General features: G+C 44.6%; 3 protein-coding genes across 7 annotated transcripts in view; all 3 read left to right on the top strand.

The window, feature by feature from the left end:
• Positions 1-9,976, top strand: part of dgki (diacylglycerol kinase, iota) — a 51,978-nt gene extending 42,002 nt beyond the window's left edge. For all 3 annotated transcript variants that reach the window (XM_035427291.1, XM_035427290.1, XM_035427292.1), the window contains 12 exons: positions 91-191; positions 359-438; positions 825-869; positions 993-1,062; positions 1,206-1,246; positions 1,526-1,641; positions 3,542-3,567; positions 4,300-4,337; positions 4,729-4,849; positions 5,242-5,278; positions 6,359-6,458; positions 6,678-9,976. In XM_035427291.1, the coding sequence (XP_035283182.1) occupies positions 91-191; positions 359-438; positions 825-869; positions 993-1,062; positions 1,206-1,246; positions 1,526-1,641; positions 3,542-3,567; positions 4,300-4,337; positions 4,729-4,849; positions 5,242-5,278; positions 6,359-6,458; positions 6,678-6,794 (892 nt within the window). In that variant the 3' untranslated portion in view covers positions 6,795-9,976. The remainder of the gene's footprint in view (positions 1-90; positions 192-358; positions 439-824; positions 870-992; positions 1,063-1,205; positions 1,247-1,525; positions 1,642-3,541; positions 3,568-4,299; positions 4,338-4,728; positions 4,850-5,241; positions 5,279-6,358; positions 6,459-6,677) is intronic.
• Positions 9,977-10,039: 63 nt separating this feature from the next.
• On the top strand, positions 10,040-19,056 carry LOC118232616 (apoptosis facilitator Bcl-2-like protein 14). 2 transcript variants are annotated; one of them, XM_035427683.1, is made up of 6 exons: positions 10,040-10,176; positions 14,085-14,285; positions 14,473-14,580; positions 15,721-15,779; positions 16,156-16,425; positions 17,438-19,056. In XM_035427683.1, exons 2-6 carry the CDS (start codon positions 14,096-14,098, stop codon positions 17,477-17,479), a joined length of 669 nt encoding a protein of 222 aa, XP_035283574.1. In that variant the 5' UTR covers positions 10,040-10,176; positions 14,085-14,095; the 3' UTR covers positions 17,480-19,056. The 2 variants fall into 2 exon arrangements, with proteins under 2 accessions (XP_035283574.1, XP_035283573.1); XM_035427682.1 differs by having other exon boundaries at positions 14,085-14,399.
• Positions 19,057-19,627: 571 nt separating this feature from the next.
• The window catches only part of rassf3 (Ras association domain family member 3), a 52,363-nt gene continuing 45,814 nt past the window's right edge, over positions 19,628-26,176 (top strand). Inside the window, exon 1 of one of the 2 annotated variants that reach the window (XM_035425941.1) lies at positions 19,628-20,313. In XM_035425941.1, the coding sequence (XP_035281832.1) occupies positions 19,830-20,313 (484 nt within the window). In that variant the 5' untranslated portion in view covers positions 19,628-19,829. Of the gene's footprint in view, positions 20,314-23,333; positions 23,470-26,176 lie in introns of those variants that run through there. The other variant, XM_035425943.1, reaches the window with a different exon arrangement.

Below are 26,176 nucleotides of genomic sequence, written 5' to 3'. Positions count from 1 at the left end.
CTTTCCCCCTTGGCGGGAGTGGGAGTGGTCACTGTGGCGACGCCGATGCCCTGTTGTCACTGTGGCCCCGCCTCTCGTCTGTCTGCGCAGCCCCCACTCCGTCCCGGAGCGTCTGCGACTGCGCGTCAACCGCATCAGCCTGCAGGAGTACGAGAAGCTGCAGTTCGACAAGGAGAGCCTCAGAGACATCTGTGAGTGCGTGTGAGAGAGCGGCTTACCCACAGTGCTCTGCGCGCGTCGGGAATGGGGGTGAGCGGGGGGCAGCTTTTACATTTCGGCAGCAGGAGAGTAACGGGGCTGCCGCGCTGAGCTAGGCCGGTGACTCATTTTTAATCGGAGGAAATTTCTCTGTTGGCAGCGACTCCCGTGGGCATCGTGGTGGTGAGGGGGGACTGCGACCTGGAAACCTGCAGGCTGTACATCGATCGGCTGCAGGAGGTGAGCTCCCCGTCCTCCCCGCCGCCTCCGCGCCTCCGGAGGTCCAGCCGAGTTCGTCTTGCTTTGTGCCGGTTTTCCTCAGTGGGGTCTGTGGCGTGTTCAGCCACAGGGTTTGTCAGGTGAATGTGCTGGCCTGGTTTGTGTGAGTCAGATGAGGAAACCATCCTGAATCAGCAAATGAGTAATACTTGAGTGTCTCACTCTTTTACTTTCTGTTTCTCTTTCTCTCTGACACACACACTTCCCTGTTTTTTATTGTCACTGTGTATTAAGTTAAAATAAGACAGTATGCCTGTCACCTGTCCCTGTTTGATACAGTCATATCATTCCTGCAGTAGGTTTATAGGACTCTGCTGATTGTGTTCATTTCTCACTGTATTTGACAGGATCTACACCAAGCTCCCTCTGGTGCCCATAGAGTGCATTACCAGGTAATAATCTTCCTGCCGGTGTGCTCTGTAGGGGGGTTGTCCTTTACTGTTCTTAGCTCTGTAGCATATGGTGTCTTATGCAGACACATTCCTGACGCTCTCCCTGACCACGCCTTTCTGCAGGATGAGACGAGAGGTCTGCCCCGCCCTGGCTCCGCCCACAGGCTTTCCCCAAACTGGAGTTTCTTGGACTGTGAGTCACAAACTGTCATGTCTTTGTTCCCACTTATCGTTTTATCACCAAATGTTTTGCATGCATCTTTTAACTGACTGTGAGCAAATGGTGCATGAAGGAATGCTGAATTTGTTTGTCTGTGGTTTTTTCCTTCATTTCAGCTACATCTGCTGATCGTTTCTACCGCATTGACAAGGCTCAGGTAAGAGGTCACCTGAGCTGGTGTATCACAGGTCTGTTGTGTCATCAGCAAGCGACAGCGGTTATAATTGTGTGTTGATGCACAGATGTAAATCTGCTTAGGGTACATAAGTATTCGGTTTTGTCATGACAGGTGAGTATAGGTGTTCAAGAAGTTACAGCAGTTGATATCACGTGTATTCTGTTATGACACGTGTGTAAAAACCAGGGTTGTGTTGGTGACAGTAGGTGTATTATGTCATAGTGGGAGGTTACAGTGCTGTGGTGATACTTTCCTCAGGAGCACCTGCACTTTGTGACCGAGATCTGTCAGGACGAAGTCTTCATCCTGGACCACGAGGCCGCTGCAGGGGGTGCGCCGGGGATGCCAGACCTGGTGGTGGAGCCCAGTTCCGGGTGAGCGGGCCGGAGGCGCCCCCTGGTCCACCGCGCAGCCGTGCTCAAGGTCTTCCCCAAGCGGCGGCTGTGGGCAAAATGGCCGACTACGGACCTTTTTCAGGCCGGCTACAGTTATATAGAGCCGTCGCACTTCTTTAGACTGAGAGGGCAAAAGTCTGGCCGGGCTAATGGCTCAGCAACGTGTCTAACGTGGTGTTAAACTGCACGGTTCAGCCAGGTCCCTGATCTCTTTTTCACTGCAAGCCATAAAAATGATGTCATCGGAACAATTTGACTCCCCACCGCTAACACCCATAACTGGCAACTTTTCTCACCTGGCTGGCTGGTCAGCCCCGCTGTGTGCTGTTCTAGCGTGTACAGTATGTAGGCTTTAATCCTTCATGTACAGAGTCACTTAAGTGCTGTAGTGAATCCATGAGAAACAGCAAGAAAAGCCAAGTGCGGGTCTGATTGCACAGTCAGTTTTGTGCTTTGTATTGAATATGGCTGTAGACTGACGTCCCACTAAACCAGTGTGTAAAGTTGTTTATACATACGCTCAGATTTCAAAGGATTGACTCAGTAGTGTTTATGTGGAAGACACACACATTCCTCAATTATGTATGCTATTCAAAGCCTCAGCTTTGAGATCTAACCACTTCTATCCTCCCTTTTCCCCAAAAAGCACCTAGCCACAGATTTAGCCACTTTTAAAAATTTACTCTGAGGCTTTTAACAATGCTACGGACTGTAATTTCTAGTCGTGGTAAATGTGGGTAGTTTCCCATAATTATAATCGCCGTTTCCCCAATGTGTGTATCAAGCTGTCCCACGGGAAGATTTTAATTACCTTCTGTCTCTCCAGTCTGCTTCTGCTTTCTAACTCTAGTCAGGTGTGGTGGGACTTATTCAAAGATATCTTATACATCAATTTATTTGACACATTTTGTATTAAATTGATTAAATCGCCATCAAAATGTCTAACTCGAATGCAAGCAGAAGTACAGAAAGCCAGATAGATATGCTTTGTTTATAGAAATACTTTGTTGCTGAACTGAAGTAGATTTTGGAGGTATCTGCAGGGGCGATATAGCTCAGGAGCTAAGAGCGGTGGTCTGGCAGTCGGAGGGCCGGTTCGATCCCCCGCCCTGGGAGTGTCAAAGTGTCCCTGAGCAAGGCACCTAACCCCTAATCCCAACGAGCGGATTGGCGCCTTGCATGGCAGCCTTTCGCCTTTGGCGTGTGAGTGTGTGTGAATGGGTGAAAGAGAGGCATCAATTGTAAAGCGCTGTGGATATATAAATATATAGATAAAAGCGCTATATAAATGCAGTCCATTTACCATTTTACCGTTTACCATACTGTATATATATACGCATTGACATTGTATATATATATATATATATATATATATATATATATATACACATTGACTTTTGCTTTTATTTTATTTTATTTTTTACCCAATCTGGCAACAGTTTTGAACGCTGAGATTAGTTAGAATGTGACATGGTGATGTCATTTTTGTCACCACGCAGTGACGTCACTGAGTTATTCGACATCCTCACGCCAATTTGCCATTTTTTTGCCGCAAATAAAGCTGTCCCTTGCAACGCCCTACAAAAATGAGTTGACAACACCGAGCACAGTTGCACCAGTATGCTGAACTGGATAACACTGTTCAGAAACAGTTTGTATTGCCCAGTTCATGTGTTAATAAGGTAGCCTCCTCCTGCGAATGTAGGTGGTTGTCATTGCTCCTGCTAAAATATTACTGAAAAAATTATGTGTTTGGTGTGAAAGTATAGCATAAATAAAAACACAAGGCTGAATGGGGAAATATTAATTAATGTCAAGTGAAGTGTACCGCTCATAGAAATACATGGCTTAATCTTTCCTTCCTGATTCTGTTCTGCAGACCGCCCCTGACTACTGATGAACAAGGTATTGTTTTCTGCTTTTCATAACATAAGATATCAATGTACTTAGTATGGGTTTAATGTTTGTGCTTAAACCACTTATCTGTTAGGAATAGCTGTTCCAGTTTTAATGTGGTTCAGTGGTCTAGTATTTTGAACTTCTGCTGAGCTCTAATCAGCTGGGCTCTCTTAACTAAACTGAAAGTAATGCTTATATCTGTTCCTGTTGGTAGACCTATATCTGAAACATAACTAAGTAGATTATGTCTGGACAGTTTCTGTTAGTTTATGTATGTTTAACCTTCAGAATGAGCTTTTCAAAAGGGCAAGGATACCTGTGGAGTTAAAGGTTTGACATAAACAAATCTGACTACCTGCTGAGTTTTTGTTTTACAAATGGAAATTTGGTTCACAGTTGAGGTAGAATTCCCCTGGAAATTCCTGGCTTTTTCCAATGAGTGCACAATCAGAAATTTGAAGAATGCTTAGGAAGATTTCTTTTGTGTGCAAACAAAGCTGGCTCAGGGCAGCCCAACCTGTTCCTGGAGGTCTACCGTTCTGTCTACCATTTTCACTCCAACCCTAATGAAGCACACCTCAACCCACAGCTAGAATTCTTTCTGAGCTCCTAATTAGGTGTGCCAAATTAGGGTAGATTTCCAGGAGCACAGTTGGGCAGCCCTGAACTAGGGCATTTTAGGGAGCAGCTTGTGTTTGTGTGTGACTCATTCGTATTGTCCTTCCCCCTCTATCCCAGCCCTTCTGACAGCTGCTAGCAATGGGAACCTGCAGCTGGTAATGTTTATTTCCTCCCTTTGTTTCTGTTTACTGGAACCCTGCTTCCAGCTTGCCTGAAACTGAAACTGAAACTGAAACTGAAATTGAATCTGCAGTTATTTCTGACCTGTTTGTTTGTTGCTTGTTTGTTGTTGACTTGAATGGGAAAGGGGGAGGGGGGTTGTTGGCATGTGATTGGCGGTATTTTCCTGTGCTGGCTGGGAGAGATTAAGGCAAGCTCCATTCTGGTGACATATGCCTTAAATGAGTCTCCATCTCCCCCTGTCCCTCTCTGTGTTCTCTGTATCTTTCTCCACACACATACACACACACACACACGTGCGCACACGCACGCACACGCACGCACACGCACACGCACACGTGCACACACACACACACACATGCTCAGTTCTCCAGCTCCTGGGCTCGTGGGGTCAGTCTGCTGGTGAGGACCTCTGGGGGCTGTTCAGCACTGCACCTGGCTGCCCAGCAGGGACACATGGAGATAGTGAGCTTCATCCTGGAGCACGGTGAGTCTCACAAACTCCTAACCCTGCAGGACTCCGGTCGTTCTGTAGGGCAAGTTCTGTAAGTTTGCTAAGGGCACTCCTGAGAAAATGTGTGTTGGAAAGGAGACCTACCTGGTGTCAGGGAACGTAGCCTGATGGTTTGACAGCCCTCTCCTGGCTGGCATAACATGGCAACTCCAACTGTAGGAAGTGTGGCTCACAATGCCTGCTCCTGTTTGTTTGTAATGATTGTGACGTCCCCCAATCTCCCCCAAAGAAAGTGAAATGTGCTGCATAAGACATAACAGAAACAGTTGCTCTTAGTATTTAAGGAGATGGGTCATTTTGGTGGAAATAATGTGTACAAATACACGAAAAGAGGTGTAATTTCCCTGCTCCGTTTTGGTTTTCAGCTTCCAAGTTGATCCTGGATTTGACGGACAGTGAAGCGTAAGTTTTGTAATTAGATTGATTATATTTATATATATATATATATATATATATATATATATATATATATATATATGTACAGTATGTGAAATGTATATATGTGGTATGTGGTTTCTTAAATTAGAAATCAATTTGACAAGAGGAAATTAAATAACCATGTGACACTTACTGATGCAGTGCTTCCCATGAAAGTTGATAGATTCACAAACACAGCTGCGCACATTGTTATATATGGTTATACATGGTTATACATTACATTACATTCATTTGGCAGACGCTTTTATCCAAAGCGACGTACAAGAAGTGCATTTTCATGATCGTAGACAACTGCTGAACACGGGTTCAGTAAGGTACAATTACTTATTTTGTACAGCTATTTCTAGCTGAGAACAATGAACACTATCCTGGTCTAACATCTGCAAAGCCAAACTAGGCAGAAGATTAAGCTAGAGTATTAGGACAAATACAATTTACCAAGAAGTGCAGGGATGGGGCAACATGTAACAAGTGACAAGGAAAAGGGTTTTTTTTTATTTATTTTTTTATTTTTTATTTTTATTTTTTAATATATATATATATATACACAGCATGGTGGTGGTTATTCTAGGTATAGTCTGAAGAGATGAGTCTTCAGGCCACGGCGGAAGATGGATAGTGAGGGGGAGGTTCGGAGAGGGACGGGGAGTTCGTTCCACCACTGGGGAGCTAGGGTGGAGAAGCTCTGTGATCCCTTTGGGCGGGTGGGAGGGGTTACAAGACGCCCTGCTGCTGCAGAGCGGAGTGGTCGAGCAGGCACATAGAATTGAGTCATGTCCTGCAAGTAGATGGGGGCTGTCCTGTTGGCGGCAGTGTAGGCAAGGGTCAGGGCTTTGAATCGGTTATAGATCACAGCATGTCCGTATCATGGCTAACATAAAAGCTTTATGCCAATAGCTGGAAAATAATAAGCGAATACGTCCCAGCCACAAACGTTTATGCGCCTTTATACATACCAACCATTTTGAAGAACACTGTTGTGCTCCTGTGGATACTGTACCTGTTAGGGTGGCATGAGCAGGTTTCTCTGTCCTGTGTTTCCAGAGGGGAAACCGCCCTGCACAAAGCCGCCTCCCATCGGCAGCAGGCCACCTGCCAGCTGCTGGTAGACGCTGGAGCGTCTCTCTCCAAGGCCAACTTCCAGGTCAGACGGTTTCTCTTTTATTACCACGCCCCTGGGGGGGTTTCACAGGGACATTATCAGGCTTGTTATTACATGATTAGTCGCAGGTCAGGTGCTACCACCCAGAGTTAACAGGGACCACAACAGGGAGCAGTTGGGGACTTTCTTTGTGGGCAGACACCATCGGATTAAAAATGCTGTGACACTTTACGCTGTGTAAATGTGGCTTTGACGTTCCAGGGTAAGACACCGAAAGACAAGGCCCAGGAGTCCGGGGACTCTGATCTGGCCTCCTTCCTGGAGAGCCGGCAGCAGCACCAGACCATCTCCCACGAAGACCTGGAGACTGCAGTTTGAGGGCCTGGACTCTCCACACCCCGCGAGCGAGAGAAAGAGAGAAGGGAGAGGAGAGAGACGGAGCGCTGAAGGGGGCCAGGGAACAACGCGGCCCCTCCTGCCTCGGACAGCATCCGCACAGGTGGAAACTACCCCCCTGGGGGGGGGCGAGGCCTTGCGGAGCGGGGGAGAGCGCAGGGCCAGGGGTGCATCCACAACCACTGCCGCTGAGGAGGGCTGCTTTTCCTCTGTTCGTGCTCCCGGAAAACAACGTGGTTGTGAGGGGAGAGAGACGTGTTACCGACAATTTGTTTACTGTCACTGTTTCAGTAGCTGCGACGATGGGAATGTTTTTTTTTTTTGTTTTTTTTTGCGTTGTGTATTTATTTATTTGTTTATTTATTTATTGATTGACTGATTTATTTATTGAATGATTGATTGTAATAGGGTTGCAGGGGATTGGTCCAAATAAAAGTCTGGTCATTTGTTATAGTTGGTGGCCCAGAAAGAAACCTAGGTCTGGCTGCATGTGGAGCTTGGGGAAGGCAGACAAGCTTTTACTGATTGCCACAGAGAAGGCCTAATCAAGACTGTACCCAGGAAGCACCAAAACCAGCGCGCTTCAGTCATTTTAACGAACCTTACTGAGAGGAATGCTGTTGTGTGCCAAAGACGCACTGAGCACTGAAGGATTGGGGCAATGCCTTCACCAGTGCTACTGTGAGGCTGTTACGTAGACTATTATTCCACCACACACACACACACACACACACACACATACATACACACACACCCTTTCACTTCCCACACTCCCTACCAGTGTCCCCAACCTTTTCAACACTGACCACTCACTGTTTAGGGTCAGGCTTCAAGACCTAAGCTACTCCCAACAGTACATTCCACATGCATGTAGTAGAACAGCCTTTGGGGATTGACATTACAATTATATTCTGAGTTGGTGTGTAATATTTGCAAGCATACAATATATACAGTATTAACTGGGTGTTTTTGGTTTTGTTTTTTATTTCTATTGCATGTGTACAGTATACAGGAGGATATCAAAATGGGAACATGCTTTATTTTGTTCTTTCTCGATGTTTCTTTAAGTTATTTCCTTTCTTCCATGCTACACGTACGCTTTCCTACAGGCAGGTGCAGCCGTGATACAGGCGATTAGTTGTAAGTGTCATCTGCAGAGTACTGTACGAGACCCTTCGCGCTTTGTGGGCCCGGTGCTGGCCTTCCTTGTTTCGCGTGTTTGGAGGGTTTTTTTGTGACGTACTCCAAGGTAACTCCTGCTTCCACGCACGGCTCGGCACTGTTGAGGAGCAGAGACCGTGCTCGTGTTCCGGTGCATTCTGTGTGAAAACAAGACTGCCTCCTGCAGATGAGACGCAAACAGCTTGAACGTATGCATGCTTCTTCCACCTCGCTGTGGAAAACGGAAGCATTTGAGAGCTGAATGCCTCCTGGGGCGATGTTTGTGTCTTGTTGCAGTGTTTTACAGCAAAAATTCAACCTGCAATCTTTCAGCCAATTGTATTTAGCTGCAGGCCACACTTGTTTCTGTTTTTTTTTTTTTTTTAATTTATTTTCTTTAATTCTGTGATGATGAGTGTGATAGTGTTTTTGTGAATATTTATCTTAAGAAAAAAAAGAATGAAAAAAATCTGAGCCATATTCAATGCAATATGAATGGATGACATTTGTGCATTTATCTATTTAATTTCTACATTACATTAATGTTATAAACGAAGTGGTTGTTAATGGCACTGCCAAGCTTTGTGGTGGACCGTACTTTTTTTTTTTTTTTTTACAGTGACAGTCGTGATATTTTGTTTTTGTCAACATATGTTCTTTACAGAGTGCTTAGGGGTTATTTGTTTGATTTATTTACTCTCTAGAGGGGATGGCAGCATTGTGGCAAGATGATAAGCTATTATCTGCAACTCAGTTGCACACTGCCGACAGTTATTATGGTCAAACGTATGCCTTTCCCACTGCATTTCTAACTTACAGTACACAATAAAACTAATTGGCCATGAATTGACCTTTTAAATTAAAATCATTCCTTTTGCCACAACGGTAACATGAATTAAACCCCCCTCCCCCCACCCTTACCCGCACCCCTCATTTGCATGCAAATCCCGGACAGTGGTTTAATTGGGCTTTCCGAATGGAAAAAAGAATTAGGCCCTATGTATACTTTAAGAATTTATTTGTTAAAACTAGTTAACTCGTTTTTTTAACGTTGTGCATGGGGTTGTGCTATCTTCTAAGATGTTTATTTTGTTTCTCTCATGCCCCTAATAATGACATAATTGAGTTTTTTATTATTATTATTATTATTATTATTATTATTATTATCATCATCATCATCATCCTGTAGATTTTGCTTAGCATCTGACCTCTAAAGAGCATACTTTTTTAAACGTTGGGATTACTTGAATGTTTCGATGTTATGGTTGAAGTTTAATTGCAGGTGATGTTTCAGACTCTTCTCGCTGTTTTACCATCCCTGATCTTCCTATTCTTTGATGCTGGGATATGACGCCGTCTTCTGACATCGAAAGCATCGGTCTATTTGTTTATTTTCCCCCTTGGCAACAATGGCGCAGCCAATAGCCGCAAGCGTCAGTAGGCTACCTAATTCATGAAAAACATGCAACCGGCGGAAAACAGAATCACTGTTTTATGGAAGTTGTATAATGGCTCCTGTAGCACCCAACATCAGTTTGCCATTTTCTTCAACTTCTATGAAGGTATTTGGTGTGGCCTATGCAGCAAATTCACTCGAAAAAATCTTGTAATAAAAATGTCCAGATGGACACCATTTTAGTTGTTGCTTAAGTTTGGGCACTTTTGCCTAACTCCTTGTTTTGTGGTAATTCCTTAAGACAGGAATCGATTAGTGCCATAGTACCGTTATGTTTTGTGTGTAGCCTCTGTGTGTCACAAAGGAAACCAAACGCGAATGGAAAAACTAAAATGACTCATATTCAACGTCCTATCTTACACCTAGGGTGTTATTATATCCAATGAATTATTTTTATCTATCAAACAAGTTGTCAGTGATTATTTTGGGGAAAACATACATTGAACAGACACAGAAAAGCATGTCAGATTGTAAAATTGTGACATAGGAAATAACCTTATAATTTTAAACTAGCCTATATTAAAGAACTTGTCATTTAAACAATGTAGCCTGCTCGTCATCTTTGACTCATTCAATCTGCGCGCATGACACGACGTCAGTGAAAGACGTACCCGGAAGAAATGTCTACATATACTGGTGCTCCCTCCTCCATAACTACTAGAGAGGTCAGCCTGAGTCGCGCTGAGACTACAGTATGGTGCCAAAGAGAGAGTGAATGCGCTGACACAGGAGTGGAAACATCATAATGTAAGTAGTGCAGACGTATTAAGAAGTTTAAAAATATATATTTATGTATTTTAGGCCTACCATTAGGCAACCAGTTTGTTACACTCCAATGCTAAAGCAACCATGAATTGGAATGTACGTTGTGTTTCGTTGTGCATACGATGACCAGCGCTGTTAAAACCGTGCATCGGTGTAATTTGGACTTTCAAAGAAAAGCACATTCACTATTTCTTTCGAAGTCGTTTCCACTTAAAATGTAGGCTAATTAATTAATCCAAGCTGTATTAAGAACTGCTAAAATAAATATTAGCATCGATTTTTGGCTGAATGCGGGGTATCTTTAGATGGTCAGTGTGTTAGAGTGGAAACTGGAAATGACACACTTGTGGTTGTGTATCAGATCTGAAGTGACACCAGCGTTTCCTTAAGCATGACCACGCATTTTACCGCAGGTGAAACTACCAGCGCTCGAATTCGCGCACTCAAGGAAGTACTCCGTTGAGTTGTGGTGAACCCCAAAGGCGCAGGCCGCTACAGTTCGCGGAAAACGACTAGTTCGAACTAGACATCAAACTTTAGAAGCTACGTAACTCACTAAATACATTTACTTTTACCTTGCTATTGTTTAAACAAATTGCATACAGTCCATTACGGCAAGATCGAGTCCTATTATGTTATATTAACTCCGTCATCAGTGAGATTAACCTCGGTTCCGAAATGTAAACGATAACGAGATGTATGACTTTGTGTCATTCTTATGATTAGCAAGTGTGATATGAAGGGGAATAGGCTACACACACTTTGACACTTCACAAGCAGGCTAATTTTATTGTTCACTTACTCAGCTAGAATTGCTTTGCATGGAGGAAGGTTAGAGCTGTTTTGCATGGAGAGTAATGGGTTACAGAAAATTCCCCTTGACTGATCAAGTGTGATCATAAACCATGAAAACAGAATTTTACAGCACACAACCTAGAAAAAGTTAAATATGCATTGTTGAGGAAAGGTTCTCCGTGAAATGTTCCATGACCTCTGTTTGTTTCTAATGTATTTCACTCACCCCTTGATCCTTGTTTCCCTTTTTATCTTTCTCCTGGCGAACTGCCAGTTGTAGTCTACTGTACGTTTATGTGTAAAGTAAATTTCGCACACCATTTCCAATTACTTCTGAAACTGTACAGGCAAGTGAGACCATCACACTTTCACTTGCCCGTACAGACGGTAATATGTCACTTTGAGTGATACTTTATTTCCGTACACAAGCCCTACTTGGGGGGGTGGCGTCAGTATTCACAAATGTTTGCGTTACCATTTCACATGTTGGTTGTAGTGATGGTGTCTAATGTCATTCTGACCTTCTGGGTCATCTAACTCTGACTTGAGACTAAGTTTCCCATGGTAATGTCTTAGCTTTCACGGATAATTAGAACTCTTGGGCGATCACTAATATCTCATAGTTTGAGTTAAGTTATACAATAGTTAATTTATTTGACTAGAGACAGGGATTTGTAAACGCTGGAGAGCTGCAGATCAGCGTAGGAGGGGCATAGCCCTTGTCTCCTCCTGAGCACGTGCACCTTTTCTCACTCTGCTGTGCACTGGCGGACTGGGGGGTGGGGGGGGCGACCGGCGGCGACCGGCCCCCCTGGTGCCCCCATGGTTGAAAAAGCTTTGCTAAAGTGCCCTCTAGAGTGGCGAAGACGAGATGAAGTGCCCTATTGGCTGCCCTTCAATAACGTGCCTTAATGAGTGCCCTTCTAGTGGAGAAAACGTGATGCAGTGCCCTATAAGGTGCCCTTACAATGGTCTAAACTTGTTGTTCCCTATGTGTGCCCTTCCAATGGAAAAGGGTGCCGTTATGAAGTGCCCTCTATGCCGCCCCTACATGACAGTGTCCCAAAGGGTGCCCTTTCCAGTAGAGAAAATGGGATGCAGTTCTGTATAGGGTACTCCTACAGGTGAGAAAACATCATGAAGTGCCAAATTAGGTGCTCCTCTAATGGAGAAGTGCCCCTCCAGTGGATAAAATGTGAGGTAGGGACACCCTTTACAGCACTGCATATGTGAGAATGTGGGGAAGTTTCCTAATGGATGCCCCTCCAGTGGAGAAAATGTAATGTGGTGCCATATAGGTGCCCTTACAATGGGATAAACTTGAGGTTCCCTACAGGTGCCTTTTTGATGAAAAAAACTCATGAAGTGCCCTTTTAGATGCCCTTCCAAGTGAGAAAACACGATGCATCATAATTTTTTGCATGCTGGTGGGGCCCCATGTCGTGCAGTAGGTGCCCTTTTTATTTTTTTCGCCCCTGCCCTTCAAACAGCCTGAGTCCGCCACTGCTACAGTGCATCAGCTGAGCTGCACAGTCATGCCACAGACAGACCACATTTGTCTGAGGTCAGAGGAGTTTCTCTCCTGCAATGACACTACGGGGAAAACCCCTGCTGACTAAAACCCTCCCTTCTCCCTCTCCCTGTAGTCAGTTTTGTGTTAGCTGAGAAGTACTGCATGACTTTCCTAATACATCATTTTTTAAAGCCAGCCTATAGCGTTATTTTTCGAGAAGCCACTCAAGTGGCCTCAGCCTGCCACCTTAAGGAATCTCACATTTTTGGTCTGGCAGGGTTCTGTCTGCGTGGCTTTGTTGGAGTGCCATAAAGAGAGCTTCAGCTGCAGCGCAGACCACTAACAGACCTTGTGAGCATCTATTACATTACATTTCCAAAAGTATGTGGACACCCCTTCTAGGCTATTTTAGCCACATCCATTGCTACCAGCTGCATAAGCATACGAATATGTCGTCCTGATGAGCTCAGTTACTTTCAACGTGGCACTGTCATAGAGTGCCTCAGAAAAATTTATGCCCTGCTAGAGCTGACCCAGTCAACTGTAAGTGCTGTTATGGTGAGGTGGAAGCGTATAGGAGCAACCACAGCTCAGCCACGTAGCGGTAGGCCACACAAGCTCAGAGGACAGGTCCGCCGAGTGCTGAAGCATGTAGCGCGTAAAAACCATCTGGCCTCGGCTGTGCTACAGAGTTCCAGACTACCTCTGGAACAACGTCAGCACAAGAGCTGTTCAAGAGACTCATGAAATGGGTTTCCATGGCTGAGTAGCCGTACACAAGCCTAAGATCCCCATGCGCAATGCCAGGAGCTGGAGGGGCGTAAAGCACACAGGCATTGGACTTTGGAGCCGTGGAAACGCGCTCTCTGGAGTGATGAATCACGCTTTGCTATCTGGCGGTTTGCTGGACGAATCTGGGTTTGGCGGAATGCATTGTGCCGCCTGTACAATTTGGTGGAGGAAGAATAATGGTATGGGGTTGTTTTTCATGGTTTGGACCATGCATCTTAATTCCAGTGTAGGGAAATCATAATGCTACAGATATCATGACATTGTAGAGAATCGTGTGCTTCCAATTTTGTGGCAACAGTTTGGGGAAGGCCCTTTCCTGTTTCAGCCTTTCAGCACTGGCACAGAGGTGGACTACCCCAGTTAATTTTTCAAACTCCGCAGATGCAGAGTACTTCTTTGTATAATTGCATAACTGATGGTAAAACATCTAATGACTGGAACCTGAAGGCACTAGAGTTTAGCAACATGGTGTAAATAAGAATGCATAAACTAGACAAACCTGTGGGCTGGAATGAGCTTTGGTGATTAAGAACATGCCGTAATATGAATATGATTGTCCACAAGCTTTGCAGAGTTAAAGATTAATATTTTCAATATTTTCTGACATTCATGTAATGTAGCAACTTGTTCGCTTTCTGCTTTTAATGGGTGCTTTGTTACTTCCAGTCCCAGTTTCATCATATAGTATCCAGGAGCTGAAAATGACGAAGCTTAATGCATTCCGAGTGAGGATATTTCTTTCCTTTTGTGTTCATGAAAATGCATTTGTCTCTGTCTCGCCCTCGTCCAGTTTCTTAAAAAATGGAAGCGGCCGGTGCGAACGGAGCCCTGCCGGGGGCTGGCGAGGACAGCCTGGAGTTCCGGCTGATCATGGCCTACGTTCAGAAGAGGAAGCCCTTGCGTCGGATCGCTCCCGCGACCGCCAAAGCACACGAGGCCCCGCGGCCGCCCCGGGACTCCGGCAGGAGGACGAAGAAGAAGCAGAAGCTAGGTAAGCTGAGGATGTTCTTCCCTTGCATTCGTTCCCAGGAAGAGGAGGCGGAGCAGCGGTCCCAGCCCTCAGAGCCTGACGGAGGGGGACGCCGCTTCAGAGCCGCGGGTCCCGGTGAGTCTCGCTGCTCTTCGGGACGGTCGAGGCTTTTCCGGCGCGGGGGCTCACGCGACTCTCTCTCTCGTAGACAGAACCTGCTCGGCGGGCACGGTGGTCGCGGTGACCGAGAAGCTGACGAGGATCGTGGACTCCGTGCCCCTGGAATTTGAAGACATTGAAACGGACGGCCCAGATGGTATGGCTTCCCCTTTGACTCCGTAGAGCCGATGGCTGTGACAGAATGTTTTTTAAACCCTGTGCATTTACTTTTTTTTGCTTTTCAAGAGTTCATTGAGCCACAAGATGAACATGTACACCTTCTCCCCCCATTTCTAAGCGGGAAATTAATACAGTTCCCTTCCAGTGTAAAATGTCATTTCTGAATGTGAGCGCTGGCGGTCTGGCACAACTTGTGCTTTCTGAATGGATATTCGCTTCAAGCACACTTCTGATTTGCAGCCCACTGATTGGCTACTTTGCTAGCTGATTATAATGTAAACGCAGCATGAACTACACAATAAACATCCAACTAACTCCAACTAATACCAAATCCTACTGTGGTCAGCAGTGTAAGAACTTTGTTGATTTCTGAAAGTTATAGAATCTCAACTGAATAAAATGAGGGTAATATAGAATTTCTTTGGTTTATGTATAACCATTATATTAAAATGTATGAATAGGTATTTTTATGAAATTATTTTTATTGCACTGGGTCTTTAAAAATTGTGTGTAGTAGGGGCTCACTGAAGGGTCAGCCTGTAACTGCATTTAATATGAAAGCAGTGTTAACTCTAGTCTAACTAGCTTAGACTAGGGGTTCTCAACCCTGATTCGGGGGGACTACAGGGCCTGCTGGTTCAGACCCAAAAAAATCTGATGAAGTGAGTTAACTGTAACGGACTGTATCTATTTGTGGATTTTCAAGCTTCAGCATACTGCTGTGTCAGTACTGTGAGCACAGCCCTACTGCAGGATACCAGCTGTGGCCAGTAAGCGATGTGTCTCTCCGTTTGGCAGAGGGGCTCATGTAGTGTACATGTGCACTATGGCTCGTATTACTGAGAATACTCACTGACGAGTGCACGCACTTCAGCTGCCTTGCCCGCTGTACGGGTTGCGTGTCTGTGATGTGCAATTAGTGATTTCAAATGGGACAAAATCAAGTGGGTGTGAATTGCATGGTTTAAGTGGAGAGGAGTCAAATGTTCCACTCAGTAAGCATACTTCTCACTGCTGTTCATTATCTGCTGTCAAATATCAGAATATTATCTGAAATGATGAATGCGTTCAAATGGCCGTTTGAGAACATGCAGGTAATGGTTCTGTTCCCACGCAGATGTTGTTCAGACCATTGTGGAGCTGCTACGAGAATCTGGCGACCGGCTCAATGAAGAGGTGAGGGAACATCTCTGCCGCTCGTCACCACAAGGTGGCCTCATAACGGATTGCTTTCTCAGACCATTTTCTCTCAGGGCCGTCTTCATTTTGGCTGTCTGTTTCTGCAAAATTATTTTTCAATGATGCAGTTTATAAAATACATGTTGGCTGTAGCTGTATACTGCAAAATACTTTATTTAGATGGTGCATGTGGGTGCGTGTGTGCTATTTTCTATTTTCCTAGAGGAAAAAGCTCAATTGAGTACATTTTGTCATATGTAGACTTGTTCTGGATGTGGCAGCACAGTGTACAAACACCCTATATGTGGATCGAAATTTAATTATAATTTTTTTTTTTTTTAACCATGTTTTCCCATTTTCCATCCTCGTCCAGATGAAGACGAACAAGTCCCTGGCCGAGCTGTTCCGCAAAGGTTTCACCTACTCCCTGTTTGAGAGGGTGACCGGCCTGTTCCTCCAGAAGGTGGACCCGTCCCACAGTGTCCCGTCCAGTGTCCCGGAGCAGGCCCAGGTGGCTCTCGCCTTCGAGGTGACCAGCAGGCTGACTGCTGTGGACTGCCATCCCATGAACGTGGTGATGGGCTTCGGGGCCAAGTACCTGCAGGAGAACTACTCCAGCTGGGTGAAGCAGCATGGCGGCTGGGTGAGTAGACCGGGCTCTCAGCTGGGCTTCAGCCCAGCTCAGTGCTATGCAGGCAATATTACATTACATTACAGGAATTTAGCAGACAATCTTATCCAGAGGGACTTGCGCAACCTTTTATACTGCTTTTACAGTGTATCAAATTACACAGCTGGATATATACTGACGCAGTGCAGGTTAAGTATCTTGCTCTGGGGTACAACGGCAGTGTCCTGCTGGAGAATCGAACCTGTGACCTTTTGGTTACAAGACCAACTCCTTACCCATGAATGTAATGTTTACTCATGTCCACCTTTGTGCTACAATTGAGAATTCTACACCTGGTAGACTCTTCTCCAAACCCAGTTGTGCTCTTATTGTTGGTGTAGTGAGGCACCCCATGGTCCAGAATCCAATTCTGAAGAAGTTTTGACTGCTGATGTATTGAGCATAACCTTTGCTCTGGGAGGGATGGTTTTATTTGTTAGGCTGTTCATTACCCCATCACACACTCAGCTGGTGCACTGCAGAATGGAGCAAAGTGACGATTGGCTACACGATTTTTGCATTATCTCTGCTCAAAACATTTTGCGGTATATCTCAATCGCAGGTGTAAAATTAGGTCACAAAAGTTGGCTTGTTAACGAAAATAGTATTTTTAATTATTAAAGAATGGTATTTGTATAGTTCCTTTATACCATTATCAAGGTGCTCAGAGCAAAATAAATCAAAAGTCTCCATTAAGGTCATATATCAAGCAGGACTGACATCAGTTCATATCATTAGAATGAGGACAGCTGCTGTAAGGTAATGTGTGTATTTGTGTGACAGCTTTGGGCAGGCTAAGAGGAAACTTGAGCAGTAGAATAACATCCTTCATTGGACAAGGGTATTCAAGCACAGTTAACGCTCATGGTTCATGCTCTGCTTTCCATTCCGACTGCACATAATTATTGCAAGGAGTAATTAACTCAGCTGTGGAATTGCCAGTGACGGCCAACAGAATAATCCTACCAATTTCTCTTTCTTTTAGGAAAACGCTTTTGACGCTGAAGATGATGAGGAAGTCCAATGAAACAGGAATGTTTCAATTCCTTTATTTTTTCCCCAAGATTGAATCACTCGTGATGGATCTCGCAGTGATTGTCAGAATCAAAGCCGTAAGAAGAAATTTCAGCATCTCCAGCATCTTTATGCAGTCATCCAACTGCAGAACTTTCCCAAGGGACAACCCTGCTTTTCTTCAAAAACTTTGCCCACAGCCACAGGCGGGTACATTTGTACCGGACACTTTTGTTATAGGATAATAACAAAATGCAGGATGCGCATTATAATTTAAAATGATTCTCTCTTCGGGATAAAAGAAAAAAGGGTGGGACAGCAAGGTGTGTACATGTTAAATATTTTGATTTATCTTTTACATTTTCTGTTGGAGGTTGTGCGGGCCGGTCAAAGAATGACTCCTGAATTTCTGTTTATTCAGAAATACAATGGTAAATTTGATCCGCCAGAACTGATCTCCCGTTAGAAAATTTTGCATTGTAAGCATTTGAAGAACAAGGGTGCATTTTAGTTGTTTTTGTTTATGAATGGTTGAAGAGAGCCAGGAAAGTGAATCATTGTGATGTTTGTATGTTTTTTTTTTTTTTTTTTTTTTTTTAAATTAATTACAAAAATGGGCACAGGCCAAGTTCTTCCATTTAAATTTACTGGAATGATTGCACCACATATTAAGCACTATTATCAAGTAGTGTTGATTGTTTACTTTTTAATATGTCCATGTTTGAGTGCATTATTGAAACCATAGGGGGATTGTGCATGCAGGATTCCCCTCCTATTTTTCTTTTCTTTTGGAGGGGGGGGGGGGTATAAAGGTCACAATGAATTTTTTCAAGAAGATAATCATTTTGTACGGTACAGTATGCATTTTCATTTGGGGGGCTGTTGATGAATGGCCTTTTAAAGATGCAAGAACTTTATACTCTCAGTGGTACTGTTCAATTCAATTGTCCAGTCATCTTGGTGTCCCTCCAGGTGGCTAATTTCGATATTTATGTTATTTTCCGGACCATATAATTATCTTGAATTGGCTGTCTTCAGAAGTATAGTTGCAGTTAAGGCTCTTTCAGATTCCTTTTGAGCAGACATACGGGGGGAAATGTGAAAGGATTGTGCAGGAAAATAACATGAAATTAGAAGTAATCTTGATGACCGCCATGATGTAAGAAATCCATTTTGGGTTGTATTTCTCATTGATGGGTTCTTCACTTTGTGACTCCCTTTACTTGCATCTGCTGAAGCCTAAATCCATGAACTGAAGAGCAAATGCAAAATGAAGAAATGGTGCAATAAAGATATCCAGCAAATTCTTGCATCTTCTAAAGGGCTGAGAACAGTCCTTTACATTACTGGATTTCATTTTAAATGGAAATCCCATGCATCCCATACGCTGTTTATCAAAATGTATTCAACATTACATATCAGCTTGTGCCTTAAGTCTGAATGCCAAAGGATAGCCTACTTGTTGGCTGGGGTAAAAATAACTTTAAATTCATTAAATAATGCAGTATGTAACGCTATGTAAGACACCTTGTAAAATTAAATTACATTTATTTCTGAATAAATAAATGTGTGAAACCTATGTAGACTGTACCAGTTGAAATGCGGACCCTTCTGTGATTATTTATTTCTGGAAAGTTGTTGCAAATTGTCATGCAGTGGTAATGCGCCCATTTCACGCCTGGTCTATATTCGTAAACATTTACGTGGGCCTCCATGACAATGTGTCGTGGTTTTTCCGTCTCTTAAAGTGTATATGGAAGCCATAGAACCCACTCAAAATAATCTGAGTAAGTAAGCACGATCCACGTTGGATAATTAACAATCAAGATTTTGTGACCGACAAGATAGGGCCACAGGCAACACAGGTTGGCCTGAAAGCGAAGAGACGGAGGCACATAGCGTAAGTTGTGTAACATGTAAATGGGTAACTTGCAGCCCTGTGTTTGTGTTACCGACTACTTTGAGTAAAAAAAAAAAAAAACTGCCATTAGATTTACAAAACTTAAGTCTATGGAATGGGCGGTTACCTTCATTTTAGTCATTCGTAAAACAGTCAAATAGCATAAGCAGCGAATGGTAACAAGGTTCCTTGGGACCGACAATTAAATGAAACCTGATCCGTTCACTCCACCTGCCCGACTTGCTTACAGACAACGCGCAACACGGCATTGTCACAGGTGAGAATACACAGTGTCATCGGCAGCACGTTCACTTTCCCACATCATTAAGCTTCGACATACAGGTGAAAGGACACCGAGCCCAGTCTGCCGTAGACCCGCATCTGTGGGAGATACTGGTGTGTAGCCTGCAGACGGTTCGAAACCTCTTGTGCCAAACGGACGCCTTGAATAAGCTACGACGCAATGTTTGGAGTGATGCATCCAGGTAGGAAGTACTCGCCGACGCAATATCTTACTGGGCTATCGCCCTTAACGGTATCTACGGAGAGCTCCGTGCCAAATTCGCAAATAGACAAAGAGTTTGAAGAAAGTACAGAGAAAATGTCAGAACCGCAAAATGGCAAGATGCGAAATTCTAAAGCGAAAGGAATTAAAGCAATAAAGAGGCGCTCTTCTCCAACTCGGAGTCTGGAGGCAGCTGAAGCGGCGGGAAATAAACTTCACCAAGAGAAGGGACTCAACCCTGCCGAGAGGGGAGGCGCAGCTCACCGCGGTAGGAAGAAAAGTTACCGGCCTCCTGACGTCAGGACGATATTTGAATTCCCCGAGAAAGACCCCCGGGTTCCAGAGGAAAAGGGAGAAGGGCACGTATTTTGTCCCGATGTATCCGGTGCGTGGTGCGACCTATGCTGCGAGTACATTTTCCAAAATCGTCTTACGTGTACAGGTGAGTTTTCAGGGAGAAACGTCCGTCTTTTCAAGCTGTCATAGGCTGTGTTGTCACGCATCACCATGTTCTTTAAAATCCCCACTGTAATACGCACTGTACAACAGGATGGCTTAAGACCAGGTACTTCAAATGTATACTTGTGATTATTGTAGTGAGCTGAATCAAAAAAAGGTTGGACTGTTTGAGTCCTTGTGTTTGCTGTCTAGGAAAATGGAATTCAGGCTTTGTATCATTTGCCTTGTACAGCATTTCTGTTGTAGTAATATGGCTTTAAAGAAAATTATGTTCGTCTATGCACTGGTATACTGTACCTGTACTGTACTGTACTGTACTGTTCATTGGTGAGATGTACACACTGATATTTTGTGCCTCTGTCCATTAATGAGACATATACGCTGATATTTTGAGCCTCTGTCCATTAATGATATGCATATACTGATATTCTGTGCCCCTGTCTATTAGTGATACGTAGATGCTGATATTCTGTGCCTCTATCGATTAGTGTAGGCTGCTGTGTACTATCGCATGTTGTCAGGCAGGGACGTGATCATACTTGCTTCTCATGATATCCTGACATTAATGAGGAAGTGGGTGGAAAAGCTGGCTGGGCCCTGATATACTCAGTCACCTTTACACGGTCACGCTGCTCACATCTCTGTGTGACGCTAAAAGGGGGAGTCTTCAGTGGACTGAAACCCTGCCAAACAAGTTTTTACTCAAAGACGTCAGGACATCGCGAACACATACATTCCCCCAAGTAGAGCACACATACGCATACACGAAGGTGGCATGCCAACAGACTGGTTTTTAGAACTGGCTCTAGCACTTACTGTGATGTTTGGAATACATTAGGGAATTGATTTGTCTATTAATAGTATGGCAACATGTAGCCTACTGTAATATTTATTTGCCGAACTTTGACATAACCTCTGCAATTTATACATTTGTGCTCTATGTGGGGCTATAGTTTTTCTGTGGTTTGAAGGGAAAGCTACTGTACATTGTGATTTGCTCAGTCAAGCAGTTGAGTTAATTCACAATGCTGTGGAACAGGCTAGTCTTAATTGCTACAAAGGTCTGCCTTGGTTACTGCTGGTGATCTTGTTTGTTAAAGTGGATCAATCCAAGTGTTAAACCAAATGTGTCGTCTGAGCAAAGGTGGCTGTCCGGTTGGTTGCTTTCCGTGCTTAAAGGTGAAAGGGTACTATCTTATTGTTAAGTTGGTGTCTCTGATGCAACAAGCTGCTTTTGATTCAGAGTTGATAAGAGATGGCCTCCGTGATCTCTTTTGGACATTTAGCCTATATTGTGAATTAACTCTATTCTACATAACTTCTGTTATATCTAATTGTCAGTATATGCATGTGCTCCAGTGCACATATGTGCACTTGTTACAAAAAAGTACACATGCTTTATGCATGACCTTTACATGACCTTGTTGTCTTATTTTTGTTTCTCCGTGTGCACGTCTCTCTTTGATTTGGTTGTGTATGTGCAACATTGACTTTGCCATGTCTAGTGTGAATATCTGAACAAAAGTTTGTACGTACGTGTGTGAGTGTATGTGCCTGTGTGTGTACACGTGAGTGTATGTGCATGTGTGTGTGTGTTTGTGTATGTGTGCATGCACACATCAGCTTGTGTCAAGTGCAGCGTGGTGTCAGTGAGTCGTACATTGTCACATGGTTTCTCCGTCTAATGAGGTCATTGCTGATTCTGATGGGCTCTGGTTTCAGGCCTCTTCGGCAGCAGGTTAGCTCTGTATGAATCTTTAATACTCTTCTGTCGTTTTCTGCTCTGTTAGGTAATTGACTTCCTGCGTGTGGCTCTGGGTCTCTCGGCTCTGGTCTGTGGGGAGTAGCCTAACAACACGTTGGCTCTTTGATCCCCCTCGCTTTCCTCTGCTGGCTTTGGCTGTGGATGTGGGGGGCTGCTGGTTCAGTTGAGGAAAAACAAGGGAGGTCACTTGTGAGGAAAAGAACAACAATGGTTGAAAGGGAAATAGAAGCTAAAATTCCTGTTGGTTTATGACAGGCTAGACTTAGTTACGTAAAGAAAGTGTCTGGATAGAAGGAAACCAGTGGTGTACGACACTTTTTAACCAGGAAATGTCCCTGTGTCCCTGTGGTGTGGCTCATGTTGGCATGGAGTGTTTTTGATAAGTGTCAGCTTTAATTACTTCCTTTAACAGGGAGAAGAGGATTGTATTTATTAAACACATTTACGTATTTATTATTAACTGCCTCTAGGAATCTTCGCTTTCATCTGCCATTTTTTTCGCATAACTTTGAAGACACGTGACTCTTGTGTTGTTTAGCACTGATGTGTGACCTATTCCTTTTTACAAATGTGCTTGGCAGCGCTGCTAATAATGTGCAAATATTGGTGACTCATGAAGTATGTGGAAGTGAGACCATCCCTGTACCCATGAATGGAGTTAGTGACTCTGCCTCCTCCACCAAGCTCCCGGACTAGGTGTGATGGAGCAGTAGGTCTGTTACTCAAATGGAGATACTGATGTCTGAATAGTACCGGCAGCACAATTTCTCAAGTGCTGAACAATAGGAGATAAAATGATCAGCATTTTGTGTCATCAGTGCTGCTCTGACCCCTGAACTTTGACCCTTGACACCCACCTGTCTCTCCAACTAACGTCCAGCTGTCTGTTTGCCCAGGCTGAGTGACAGTGTGCTGAGAGAAGACACACACCACCCTGTGACATGTTAATGACCCAGAACAATGGGCAGACCTAGGCCAGCTGACTGCACACAGGGGGGACAGCAGGCAACTGCAGCCGTGCACACACACGCACACACACACACACTCACACGCGCCCATGGCAGCACTGGTGGGAGTGAGTACAGAGGGGATGCAGGGAAGGGGGTGGTCCCACGCCCTTTCAGTCAGAGAGTGAGCTGTCCCAAACAGACATGCCACAGCACCCTGACAGGACAGCACAGGCCTGAGGACTAGCTGGCTTCCGCTCCTCAGGAGAATCGGGCTGCGCTCTTGGGGCTGGCTCTGCTGGAGCCATGGGGCTGGGGAAGGGGCTCGGGAGGACGTTTCGGAGGCTGTCTGACTTTTTCTACCGCGTCCCCAAACTGCTGCGCTGTTCCAGCCGCCTGGAGCTGAGGCTGGTCTGGAGGTCCCCTGGTGAGTCCTGCTGTCACTCACTCAAAGGGCATCGCTGTGTGTGTGTGTGTGTGTGTGTGTGTCTGTGTCTGTGTCTGTGTGTGTGTCTGTGTGTCTGTGTGTCTGTGTGTGTCTATGTCTGTGTGTATGCTATACATATCTGTGTGTGTGTGTTTGTGTGTATGCTGTACATGCGCGTGTGCACGTGTGCATTTGCGTATACATATGTTTGCATGCAGGGTGAGCAAATCACAGTTTAGCCAGTATTGTATTGTGTCAAAGTGGTCATGTCATGTTAATCTGGGTACCAGTGGTATGCGTTGCAGTGAGAGAGTATTATCATTTTTGGAATCAGGCTGATTTTGCACTTTTAGATTTCAGCCTTCATGTGCCAGCGGGGTTGCAGTGGAAGGAGAAGTGCATGATGGGTTAAGTTTGGGATTGGAACTGATTGTATTATGAACATAAGACAGCTAGGCTAGACTGCACTGACGCTGTGAAACTGTGTAAACAGTGAAGGTCTTAATCGGCCAGCTTTGGCATTGCAGGGCCCCTGCAGGCTAAATCTAGATCTGCTCTTTCTACTCTGCAGCTCACTCAGGCATAAAGATCTTTTCGTTATGGCACTCAAAAGAAAGGGAAAGCACAGTCACTGATAAACCACAACTAATGAACCAACCAACCGTATCTCGGAGAATAACCCAGCTACAGCCATTTAGAGCATTCTGAAGACACGCAGTAAAGAACAGTGACATTTTTGCCCTTGAGGTTGGAAGAAGAATGTTTACCCATCAGCCACGGTCACGCATAGGTAGCCTGTTTTCAGCGTGGAGGAGTGACAGGGTCGGGGCACGTGCAGCGTGTGTCTGTGCACCGCAGGCTCTGAGCGGGTCCGGGGCTGGTCCGGTACGGCCCGTTTGCAGCACTGTGCAGCATGCTGTATGGGGCACGAATAAATAAACCAGGGGTGTTCATTTTCTGTTTGAAACCTCTTGCTGAAGTCCCCTGTATGAGTGAAGCTGCCTGCATGCTTGTCTGAAGCTCATCTGTGTGACTGAAGCCACCTAAAGTGAGCTCCATAATATTTGAGACAAAGACATAGTTTTGTGTTGATCTTTGTCTCGGTATGCCACAATTTTAGATTTGTAATAAAACAATTCACGTGGTTAAAGTGCAGATTCTCATATTTTTAATGATTAGTCAGGCGTATTCAGTTACTTCCTTGGTGCAGATATAAGAGAACTTTCAGTATCTATTCTTTATTTTAGGCTTTTGATTGCCTTTGGTGTCTGTTATTAGTATTTGTCAACATGAGGAGTTGTTCCAATGAAAGTCAAGGAAGCCATTATGAGGCTAAGAAATACAAGAAAAAAAATCAGGGACATAGGCCAATCCTTAGGCTTACCAAAATCAACTGTCTGGAACATCATTAAGAAGAAAGTAAGCACTAGTGAGCTTGGTAATTACAAAGGGCCTGGTAGGCCCAGGAAGACCTGTACTATTCAGGCCTGAAGAATTCTCATAATAATGAAGAAAAAACCCCAAATACCTGGCTGACAGATCAGAAACATTCTTCAGGAGCATTGCGTGGATGTGTCAGTGACTGCTGTCTGTAGAGTACTTTACGAACAGCGCTACAGAGGCTGCACTGCAAGATACAAACCGCTGGTTAGCCTCAAAAAAATGGATGGCCGGGTTACAGTTTGCTAACAAGTACCTAAAAGAGCCTGCAGAGCTCTGGAAATAGGTCTTGTGGACAGTTGAGACCAAGATTGAGTTTTATCAGAGTGATGGCATATGCAAAGTTTGGAGGCCAAAATGAACTGCCCAAGATCCAAAAACCTCATATGTGAAACATGGTGGTTGGGGTGTTATGGCTTGGGTGTGTCGCTGCCAATTCCAAGTGAACATGTGTTTCGTATGCGGAACAGAAGACATAGGGCCACTAACCCCTGAAACAAGCAGGAACTGAAGATGGCCGCAGTACAGGCCTGGCACAGAGAAGATACTGAGCACCTGGTGATGTCTATGGGTCAAAGACTTCAAGCAGTCATTGCATGCAAAGGATATGTGACAAAGTACTGAACACGACTACTTTCCTTTACATAACATTAATATGTCGCAAACATTATGGTGCATCGAAATGGGAACGTGAATCTAAAATCGTGGAGTACTGACCCAAATCAAGAAACATTATGCCCTTTTTTCACTGTATGTGCTCACTGTATGTGCTCATGTAAAAACAGACAACTTTATTCCATGGTCAAGCCCAAACACACTTGTCTATGTGAATACTGTCATTATTGGCATTAAACCTGACAGCCCATGACAGGCTTCATTGCCTCAAGAGAGAATTAATAGGGTGGATTGGAGAGAGAGAGAGAGAGTGAGAGGGAGAACGAAGAGTCTGTCTTACTTGCTTAATTATTCAGAGTCAGGAACCTGCCACCTGAGATTTCACAGCAGAGCAGACAGGGCTGACCACTAAAGTGCATGGACTGTAGCTCCAGGGCGTACAGCAGTGGGAACATTCTCTGCAGCTCTTCACAGTCTGTTTTCCATACTGATAGAAGGTTTGAGTCATGTCAGCAAACCAAATATATTTAGTTGGTCCTGACATGCAACAGGCCCACCTGTCCCCTCCGCAGTGACCGTCCACCTGCTGTCCTGTCCTGTGTGCTGTTGTTGCCTCAGCCGTGCGTCCCCCTGCTGTAATAACGCTTAGCGG

Source organism: Anguilla anguilla, chromosome 7 (genome assembly GCF_013347855.1).
Source record: "Anguilla anguilla isolate fAngAng1 chromosome 7, fAngAng1.pri, whole genome shotgun sequence".
NCBI classification, from domain to species: domain Eukaryota; kingdom Metazoa; phylum Chordata; class Actinopteri; order Anguilliformes; family Anguillidae; genus Anguilla; species Anguilla anguilla.
This window is presented reverse-complemented; position numbering and strand designations above follow the sequence as displayed.